We start from the raw sequence: 11,221 nt of genomic DNA, 5'->3' as shown, positions 1-11,221 counted from the left end.
GGCTGAATGGAAAGCTGAATTTCGGGGCCGCCCAAATGCCCTGCTGCACAATTACGGAAACTAGAAATGTAAGGCCAGAATGTGATCACTGGAACTTAATTTTCGATTTTAGAAACGTTTTACAAGACTATTCTTTTCTACATGTGTGTTAAATAAAGGTTTTAGGGAGAAAGAATTTTCCCTGTTTTCTTTTTCCCCATGACTTTTTTTTTTTTTTTTCCCCTCTCTCCGCCGCACCGCGGGGCTTGTGGGATCTTAGTTCCCCCACTAGGGATGGAACCTGGGCCCCTGCGGTGGAAGCGCAGAGTCCTAACCACTGGACCGCCAGGGAAGTCCCCCCATGAATTCTTATATTCTAAAAGACTTCAGGACTCAATAAGGACACATTTGGGTGACTATGTGCCAGGTTGAAAAGAAGTATTATTTTTTTTAAAAAAATAGGGCACATCTTCTCTCCCACATAAGAGTAGGTCCTAGTCAGGAATCCCAGACAGGAAATCATTAGGAAGAGATGTTGAATAAGAGCCAGAAGAGAAACAAGTCTGCATAGAGGTAAGTGTGATTTTGTGACGTAAAAGTTAGAAATGATTTCGAAGTCCCCTGTGTCAGTTCATCAACTTGATTCCTTGTGGAAAACGTGTTATCTTTTTTATATGTACGTTGTGCTGGATACTGGAGATGCAAAGATGAATATAATTCAGCCCCTGCCCTTGACGAGTTCACACTCAGAAAGGAAGGACGGCAGGGTTCAGGGATACGAATACCCTGGGCAAGGTCCTGGAGGTACGCATGATAGTGTAGTGACTCCGGACGCTGTCTTGACCAAAGTGGAAGGATGGCCTCACACAACATGGGAGATCGTGTTGAACGCCCTATGAACAGAGTGGGGGTAGACTGGGAGTGAGGAGGTCCAGATGCCAGGCTGAGGAAGGTTGGCTCCAAATCCAGTGGCCAGGAACCACTGTGTTTTCTTGAACTTGCTCTGCTGGCAGGGAATGAGGCAGAAGGTGACTTTTTGACCACAGTGATTGGTTGAACAGGGAGAAGTTGGGAAAACTGTCTAAAAAGTCTCAACCTGGCAGGCAGTAAAACCTCCCAAACTGCCAAGTTATGAATTCTAATTAAGGATGCAAACCATGAAAAGGAAAGGAAAGGTGATTCTTGGGTATCCTTAGGAGGTTGCTCAGAGACTTACTGGGCTTTTCTCATTTGGGTAGCCACCTTCTCTTTAAACTGTTTTCTCTTTGAGACATAGCATCTTAGAAGGGTCCCAAGCCAAGAATGGACCTGCCCTGAAAGGAATGAACTATTTCATAGGTACCTCATAAAGAACAGAAAAATAATGAAAATGCAAACAAGGAAACCCTTAAATGGACTCAAAATACACCAGTTAGTACAACCCTCCTCACAGGGGAGCCACACAGGGCCTCATGCTCAGAAGTGCCTTGTGCTTGGCTTAATATTCTGCTGTCACTGTTTTGAAATTCTTAATAATTTTTTATTTTATTTATTTATTTTGGCTGCATTGGATCTTCGTTTTTTTTTGTTTTTTTTTGTTTTTTTTTTTTTTTGCTGTACGCGGGCCTCTCACTGCTGTGGCCTCTCCCGTTGCGGAGCACAGGCTCCGGACACGCAGGCTCAGCGGCCATGGCTCGCGGGCCCAGCCGCTCCGCGGCATGTGGGATCCTCCGGGATCGGGGCACGAACCCGTGTCCCCTGCATCGGCAGGCGGACTCTCAACCACTGCGCCACCAGGGAAGCCCTGGATCTTCGTTTTTGCACGCGGGCTCTCTCCAGTTGCAGCGAGCGGGGGCTACTCCTCGTTACGGTGCGCGGGCTTCCCACTGCGGTGGCTTCTCTTGTTGCAGAGCACGGGCTCTAGGCGCGCAGACTTCAGTAGTTGTGGCATGTGGGCTCAGTAGTTGTGGCTTGCGGGCTCTAGAGCTCAGGCTCAGTAGTTGTGGCGCACGGGCTTAGTTGCTCTGTGGCATGTGGGATCTTCCCGGACTAGGGCTCGAACCCATGTCCCCTGCACTGGCAGGTGGATTCTTAACCACTGCACATTACATTATTTTTTTAAACTTAATGCTTTAGTTGTTTTCTGCTTAAAAGCAATTCATGCTCAAATGATTATCCCCCAAATCAGGATAGTGGTTACCTTAGAGGAAGGGAGGGAGAAGGTTAGGGTCAGGGAAGAGGGGTCTGGGGTTATCTAAGGTGATGGCAGTGTCTTCTTTTTGTTGTTGTTGTTGGCAATGTCTTATTCTTGACCTGGGTCTTAGTCACACAGATTCTCTTTATGATTACTATTTAAACTACATATACAATTTATGCATTTTTCTGTATACATTATATGTCACCATAAAAAGGTAATATAGTCTCATTGTTGAAAACGTGGAAAGCAAATTTTTTTTTTACTAAAGATTAAGAATGTTGACATATTTCCACCACCCTAGCTCTGTGAGTAGTAGTTTTTCAGGTGAAAGAAAAAAGACTATTTGTGATAAATCTGTTGATTTTTGCCTTTTGTTGGAAGAAAAAGAAATTCTGTGAAGTTGCCAGCAGGTGGCGCAATTAAATAAGATTTAGTCTTGCAGGCTCAAAAGCAAACCAAACCAAAACCGAAAAGCAGCCAACACTTCCCCTGGTGATTGGAAAACATTTTGGTGAATTTCCCACTACCTACAATCTTCCTCCAATATCCACCATTATACAAAAGAACCTGGTAAATGTGGCTTCATTAGGGAACTGTCAGACCTAATTCTTCAAATGCATCGAAGACACTGGATGTTTTCTCCCTGTTGCTTGACAAAGGGCCTCCAAAATAACAGGGTTGGCTGGGACCCAGGATATAGGGCTTTTTGTGTCTACAACAGATGAGGACAGCAAAGATCTCTAATAATAAATACATTCCTCAAACATTCTTAGATGGCTTTTGAGACGAATTAGGAAGTGTTCAGTTTCTAAATCTTTATCAAGCACTTCCTTCCACTCACATTTCTTTGATAATGGCCACTGGAGGTTGGGTAAGTTTTCACATAAGAAAAAAAGACGTTTTAATCTGGACACGAAGCCAAAGAGATCAACGTGCTCATCATCCTTCTCATTAAGATACACTTATTTGGGGGACTTCCCTGGTGGTCTAGTGGTTAAGACGCCACGCTCCCAATGCAGGGGGCCGGGGTTTAACCCCTGGTCAGGGAACTAGATCCCGCACGCTGCAATTAAGACCCGGTGCAGCCAAATAAATAAATAAATATTTTTAAAAATAAAAGATTTATTTGGGGCAAGGTTGGCCTCAGGACTGGGGACAGGATGGTGGTGGCCATGGGAAATTGGTTACATATGAGGAGGAATGATCAGATAAGTAAATATATTAAGGATGACAGGAGCCAGGTTTCCCACTGCTGGAGAGGGGAATAGTGAATCTGGAAAGGGACAAACTAGAATGCACTCTGTGGATTGGAATTGGATATTGGTGTGAAGTCATGGTTTTCAATATTTATAAATAGAGTTATAAATAAAGGTGTAAATGTGTACATATATACATGCATAATATATAAATATAGTCCCTAGATCTGTCCTCAGAGAGAAGAGAATAGTGACATCCCATAGTGATGAATACACACATCTAGTACCCAGAACTTCGTTTCTAGGGAATCTCCTGGTGGTCCAGTGGTTAGGACTCCACACTTTCACTGCCAAGGGCCTGGGTTCAATCCCTGGTCAGGGAACTAAGATCCTGCATGGCGCAGCCAAAAACAAAAAACAGAACAAAACAAACTTGGTGGGACTTCCCCTGGTGGTCCAGTGGTTAAGACTCTGCGCTCCCATTGCAGGGGGCCTAGGTTTGATCCCTGGTCAGGGACCTAGATCCTGCATGCCACAACTAAGACCTGGAGCAGCCAAATAAATAAATATATTAATTTAAAAAACCAACTTGGTTTCTAAATGCCATTCTCCACTGGAAAGAACCAGGAATGCTTGGAGAAATGGCTGATTTCAGAGTTGGAGCCGGGAAAGTATAAGATGTGCTTGGAACATCATTTTGTGTCAAAAAATAAGGAAATGTGGGCTTCCCTGGTGGTGCAGTGGTTAAGAATCCTCCTGCCAATACAGGGGACACGGGTTTGAGCCCTGGTCTGGGAAGATCCCACAAGGCGCGGAACAACTAAGCCCGTGCACCACAACTACTGAGCCTGCGCTCTAGAGCCCGCGAGCCACAACTACTGAGCCCACGTGCTGCAACTACTGAAGCCCACGCGCCTAGAGCCCATGCTCCTCAACAAGAGAAGCCACTGCAATGAGAAGCCCACACACCACGATAAAGAGTAGCCCCCTGCTCACCGCAACTAGAGAGAGCCTCTGCGTGGCAACGAAGACCCAACGAAGCCCAAAATAAAATAAATAGAAAATAAATAAATTAGAAAAAAAAAGTAAGGAAATGCTTGAAGAATGATGGGGATCTATCAAAAGGACACAGAAGTCAGCTAAAAGTGAATCTCAGTGGCCAAGTCTGTGAGAACTTGAGCATCAAAATAGTTATAGTAATGGATTATAACTCGTTGACTAAAATAAAAAACATGAGTTCATGCTGATATAAATAAATGGAAAGTTTGATGAAGAACAGGATATTTACGTAGTTGAGTATCTCCCATAACATACTTGCAAAGGGAGTAAGAGTAACTTGACAGGGGAGAAACCGGGAAGACACTACCTTAATCAAGCAAAGTGAACATCGTCAGTAGTGGGACACATTGGAATTCTTTGCCACCTGTTGAGCTGCACTGAGGAGAAAATAGCTTCTGCGGTTGTCCCAGCAAAGATACCTAACCTCAGTCTAATCAGAGGGCCTGTTAGGCAAACCCTAAGTGAGGAAAATTCTACAAAGTAACTGTCCTGTCCTGTTCAGAAATGTCAAGAGCAGGAAGATGAAGGAAGATTGAGGAACTGTTCCATATGAAAGGAGGCTAAAGAGACATGACAGCTACACACGGCAGGTGAGCCTGGATTGGATCCATTTACTATGAAGGACGCTTTTGGCACAACTGGGAAATTTGAATGGGGTCTGAGGATTAGGAGGAGTAATGTATCAGTGTTAATTTCTTGATTTTGATGCTTGTACTTTGGTTGATTAGGAGAATGTTCTCGATTGTGGGAAATGCCCACTAAAGTATTCAGGAGTGATGGGGTGAACTGGATGAGCAATCTATGCTGAATGGGTTTGAAAAATACGTTATTTGTACTGTACTTGTACTTTTCTTTAAGTTTGAGATTTTTTGGGTAAGTTAAAAAGTATATGTATATAAATCAACACACAGAATGGGAAAAATAGGGACTTCCCTGGTGGCGCAGTGGTTAAGAATCCGCCTGCCAATGCAGGGGACACGGGTTCGATCCCTGGTCTGGGAAGATCCCACATGCTCCTACATGCGGAGCAACTAAGCCCTTGTGCCACAACTACTGAAGCCTGCGTGCCTAAAGCCTGTGCTCTGCAACAGGAGAAGCCACCGCAGTGAGAAGCCCGTGCACCACGAGGAGGAGCCCCTGCTCACCGGAACTAGAGAAAGTCCACACGCAGCAATGAAGACCCAGTGCAGCCAAAAATAAATAAATAAATACATTTATTTTTTAAAAACCCCCAAAAAACCCACAGTGAGATACACTTCACACAAAATCACAAGGTTGGCTAAAATGTAAAACAGAGACAATAACAAGTGTTGACCAGGATGTGGAGAAATTGGAACCCTAATACTTTGCTGGTAAGGATGTAAAATGCAGCCACTTTGGAAAACAGTTTATTGCTTCCTCAAAATGTTAAAGTTACCATCTGACTAGGCAATTCCACTCCTAAGTGTAATACAAAGTGAAAAGAAAACATGTGTCCACACAAAAACTTGTGCACAAATGTTTATAGTAGCATTATTCATAATAATCAAAAAGTGGAAAAAAAATTTTCATTTACAGATGAATGGATAAACAAAATGTGTAACTCCAGTCTGAGCCTGAAGGCTTTAGAACCAAGAGAACTGATGTGTAAATCCCAGTCCCAGGGCAGGAGACTGATGTCCCAGCTTAATGGGTCAGGCAGAGAGAGAGAATTCTCTCTTCCTCTACCTTTTTGTTCTATTCAGACCCTCAGCTGATTGGACAAGGCCTTCTTATATTGGGGAAGAGAAGCTGCTTTACTCAGTTTACTGATGCAAACAATCTCTTCTGGAAAAACCTTTGCAGACACATCCAGAATAACGTTTAACCAGATACCTGAGCATTCGTGGCTCAGTCAGTTGAGGCATAAAGTTAATCATCTTGATAGCTCAATAAAGCTATTATTAAATATATATACATTTTACTGTTCAAAACTGTCAAGGTCATGAAAAAAACGAGGAAGACTGAGATACTATCACAGACCAGGAGAATATGGAGACATGATATTTAAATGTGGTGTCAGGTTGAATCGTGGAACAGAAAAAGGACATCAGTAGAAAGACTGGTAAAACCTGAATAAATTCTGGAGTTTAGTTCATAGTAATATGCCTTTGTTAATTTCTTAGTTTTGATAAAGATGCCATGGTTATGTAAATTGTCAACATTAGGGGAAAATGAGTGAAGGAGAGTAAATGGGAACTCTCTGCACTATTTTTGCCATTATGTTTGTAAATCTAAAAGTACCCCAGGACTTCCCTGCTGGTCCAGTGGTTAAGACTCTGCGCTCCCAATGCAGGGGGCTCGGGTCCAATCCCTGGTCAGGAAACTAGATCCCACATGCCGCAACTAAGACCCAGCGTAGCCAAATAAGTAAATATTTAAAAAGGAAAAAAAAAAAAAAAGACTCTGTGCTTTCACTGCAGGGGGCGCGGGTTTGATCCCTGGTCAGGGCACTAAAATCCCACATGCTGTGCGGCACAGCCAAAAAAAAAAAGTATCCCAAAATAAAATGTTTGTTTTTTTAAAACCCAAGTATATAAAGTTAGTGCTTTCTGGTGCTTACGTATCAGGCACTTTACCTACATCATCTCCTTTAGTCCTCACAACAATCCTACAGAGCAACCCCCAACTTACAGAGAAGGCGAATTATGTACTCAGGGTCACGCATCTGGCAAGTGGCAGGGCTGGGATTTGAACTCAGGTCTGTCTGACTAGTAAATCACACAGCCCCAGCCAGCCAGGACTTTACAGTCCCAGGTAGGCCCAGTGATGCAAATAACTGAATTAGGACATAAAGGACATTTTGATACCTGGAGAGTAAATATTAAACAAATAAATTTTAACAGATAATACTGTTTACATTATAAACCTGTGAACAGAAAGATAGGGGTTTAAAATTTCTATCAAACACCTGAACAACATTTCAGGAAAAAAAGATTATGGGGGGGGGTGGTAGTGTGATGAATTGGGACATTGGGATTGACATATATACACTAATATGTATAAAATGGATAACTAATAAGAACCTGCTGTATAAAAAATAAAATAAAATTCAAAAATTTAGGGCTTCCCTGGTGGCGCAGTGGTTGAGAGTCCGCCTGCCGATGCAGGGGACACAGGTTCGTGCCTCGGTCCCAGAGGATCCTGCGTGCCGCAGAGCGGCTGGGCCCCTGAGCTGTGGCCGCTGAACCTGCGTGTCCGGAGCCTGTGCTCCGCAATGGGAGCGGCCACAGCAGTGAGGGGCCCGTGTACCGCAAAAAAAAAAAAAAAAAAAAAAAAAATTCAAAAAAACCTGGGTTTAATCTACTGTGTTCAGACTACTTTTAAAACCCTTTTGCCTCTACGTTTTCCATCAAAACTGCTCTATTTAGTGCCACCAATAAATTTTTGTTGGTTTGTTTTCTTCTTTTAAAAATTATTTTAAATTTTAACAGAAAAAAGAAAATTCCATCAGTTTATAGGGTGGACTATTTTTTTTTTTTTCACTTGCCCCAATATTATTTATTGGAAGAGAAATTCTTTCAATTCCCTTCTTTCCTTCTTCCCTCCCACCATATGCTGGACTATTTCTGTTATACTAAATTCACCCAATCTCTTTCAGGGTACACGAATGATCATATAACTTTAATCAGTATATATACATTATTTGGAGATCTACTTTTTTACTTAACATGCTTTAATATACCTGTTTAAAGGTATCCATTTAGTTCCCATAATGATTTTTAACAGCCATATAGTATTACATGAAATAGACAGGTTATAGCTTTTTTTTTTTTCCGTTTTTTAATTTTTTGGCTGCACCTCGTACCGTGCGGGATCTTAGTTCCCCAACCAGGGACTGAACCCGGACCACCGCAGTGAAAGCGCTCAGTCCTAACCACTGGACCGCCAGGGAATTCCCAAGACAGACTACAGCTTACTTAACTGTTTCCCTCTTGTGGGGCACTTGGGATGCTTCCAGTGTGTGGCTGATCTGACAAATGCTGCTATAACCATCTTCACACAAATTGCTTGTTACAGTCTTGGGGACTATTTTTTTTGTGGGGGGGGAACTATTTTGAGCAAGGGCGTTTGTGGGAAGCAGACGAAGGAAAAGTCCCTGGAATTTTCAGTTCTCCCTGGGCAGCTGCTCTTATTTTAGAATAGGCTCTTGGCATCCTGCAGTGCATAAGTAACACAGCTACCGGTAGCTGGATGAGCTGGGGAAAGTTCTTTCACCTCTCTGTACCTTGGACTCTTGCTATTTCAAGTGTGGTCCTTGAACCAGTAGTATTGGCTGCGAGCTTGTAGAATTACAGAATCTCGGGTCCTTCCTAGAGCCTACTGAATCACAATCTGCCTTTTAACAAGATCTCCAGGAGGTGGTTTAAAGCACCTGGAGAAACCATGCCTCAGAGTACTTACCTGTCGAATAGGGATAATAAAGGTCCTAACCCATAAGGTCATCGTGCATTATACATATACATAATGCATTAATACATATACATAAAGTGCATAGAAGAACGCCAAGCACATAGTAGGTGCTATGTGTTCCTCTTTTTTTTTTGGCCACGCCACGAGGCTCGTGGGATCTTAGTTCCCAGACCAGGGATTGAACCCTAGCCCTGGGGAGTGAAAGCAGCAAGTCCTAACTACTGGACCACCAGGGAATTCGCGTTTGCTACTTTTGTGACTCTCCCCAGCTGACTGAGCAAATTCTACAGCTGGTAAGTCCCTAAGTAGAGTGCCTTAAAATAAGCAAATAGGAGAGATTTCCCCCTGGTGGTGTGGGGAGGGGCAGGGGGAGGAATCTTGCAACGCACATTCTCACGTATCATGGTCAAAATCCCTAAGAAGAGGGCTTCCCTGGTGGCGCAGTGGTTGAGAGTCCACCTGCCGATGCAGGGGACACGGGTTCATACCCTGGTCCGGGAAGATCCCACATGCCGTGGAGCGGCTGGGCCTGTGAGCCATGGCTGCTGAGCCTGCGCGTCCGGAGCCTGTGCTCCACAACGGGAGAGGCCACAACAGTGAGAGGCCCGCGTACCATAAAAAAAAAAAAAAAAAAAAAAAAAAAAAACCCTAAGAAGAGGCACATCCAGCCCCAGGAAGCTGATGAGTGAGTCTGAAAGCTCTTTGGGCAGAAACCGGGACAGGGTGGCAGCCAGGTAAGATCTGATACTTCTGGCACCTAAGCAGCTACACCGATGGGGGTGGCCAGCCTGTGCCATCTACAGAAAGGCTTGTGAATAATGCACGTAAAGTCCTGACCCCACAGAGAACAGTCCCTAAGATTTGCAACCTGACCGCTGGTCAGCTTGCAGAGAAGGTACATCTGCCTAGCTCTTCCTGCGGGGCAAGGCCAGCCTCTTCAGCCCAGGATTGAGCAGCTGCAAGCATAGGTAAAGGGGGATCGTCATCCCAAATCCTCTGCTTGGTGACATTTAATTCATCCTTCAAGGCCCTGGATTTCCTTTTTGATTCTACTAACCCCAATTAAATAAACTATTTTCTGTTTTTTCACCAAGTGAGTGATTTATCTGGTTTTGCAAGCTTCATGACACATTGTATCAGGAGTCTCAAGCTCAGCTGTCTCCAGCCTACATGAAGTAGGCTGGGGCAGTACAACTGAGCCTGCAGCAGGGACTGTGGCAGCTGGCGAGCCTCCTGTGAAGGGGACATGTGTTCCTCTGGTCCAGCCCACTGCCGAGCACGAACATGAGCCCGGTGTGGCCAGATCTTTCCACTTTTCAAGAGAAAGTAAAAGTCTGGATTTTTATATGAAACTGTCATCTTTTTCTTAATTAAAAAAAATTTACATTTAAAACTTCTATATTTAAAAACTTAATTTAAAAACTTTTGTTTATAATCCAGCCAAACTGGAAACATCCCAAAGTTACCTCAACTGGTGAACGGATAAACAAATGGATCCATCCATACAATGAAATACACTCAGCAAAGGAAAAAGGAATGCATTACGGAAACACAATAATCATCTGAATCTCAACTGCATCATGCTGACTTCTGCTGGCCAAGATGCAGTCATATGGACCAGATTTACTTTCTCACCTGAAACAAAAAAATGGAGAAAATATATATGAAATGATGTGTTTTTTCAAGACACTGGACATCAGTCAATGGAGGACAGTGATCCCTGAGACACAGGAAACAAGTGGGGTTAGCCCTGTGACTGTCCAGCTTATTGTCTTTTTTTTGGCTGCGCCATGCATTATGTGGGATCCTAGTTCCCCAGCCAGGAATCGAACCCCCGCCCCCTGCATTGGAAGCATGGAGCCTTAACCACTGGACTGCCAGGTAAGTCACCCAGCTTATTGTCTTGAGAGAGTTTCCAGGCCATGGTACGGGGCAGGGGGACCCCAGGTGGAGCCTGGAAGACCCCCTGAGTTGAGAGGACAGAGCTGAGGGTCCAGGGAAACCAAGGAGGTAAGAATTCTAGAGAGGAGACAGCTGCACGTGGAGAATCCAAAGGTCTGCAAAGAGTCCCCTCTAGGATCAGCTGAGCCCTGGTCAACCCATGCTTGCAAGTACAACTACCGGAGGCCAGGGGAAGAGCTACCTGAAATGATCAGAGGTAAGAGTGTGTGGCACCTACACAGGCCCAGGAATACAGCCTGCTCCTGCACCAGCCAGACTGGAAAACTTCATGATTCGTGGGCACTGGTCTTGCCTCAGTAGTGGAGAAAAATTAGCTCCAGACTGAGCACTCTTTTGGTCCCAGGTAAGTGTTAAAAGCAAGATTCAGGGCTTCCCTGGTGGCGCAATGGTTAAGAATCCGCCTGCCAATGCAGGGGAC

At 44.1% G+C, this 11,221-nt stretch overlaps 1 protein-coding gene across 6 annotated transcripts in view; it reads left to right on the top strand.

Moving 5' to 3' along the window:
- TMEM120B (transmembrane protein 120B) overlaps window positions 1–11,221 on the top strand; it is a 62,042-nt gene continuing 50,821 nt past the window's right edge. For 3 of the 6 annotated variants that reach the window (XM_082641045.1, XM_082641044.1, XM_082641040.1), the window contains exon 1: window positions 37–68. In XM_082641045.1, coding sequence (XP_082497171.1) covers window positions 67–68 — 2 coding nt within the window. In that variant the 5' untranslated portion in view covers window positions 37–66. Of the gene's footprint in view, window positions 553–4,912; window positions 5,001–10,281; window positions 10,723–11,221 lie in introns of all 6 variants that reach the window. The other 3 variants (XM_082641042.1, XM_082641041.1, XM_082641043.1) reach the window with 3 other exon arrangements.

This window comes from Mesoplodon mirus (genome assembly GCF_964341445.2).
Source record: "Mesoplodon mirus genome assembly, chromosome: 13".
Taxonomy (NCBI): domain Eukaryota; kingdom Metazoa; phylum Chordata; class Mammalia; order Artiodactyla; family Ziphiidae; genus Mesoplodon; species Mesoplodon mirus.
The sequence above is the reverse complement of the archived record's forward strand: the minus strand, read 5'-3'. Positions and strand labels throughout refer to the sequence as shown.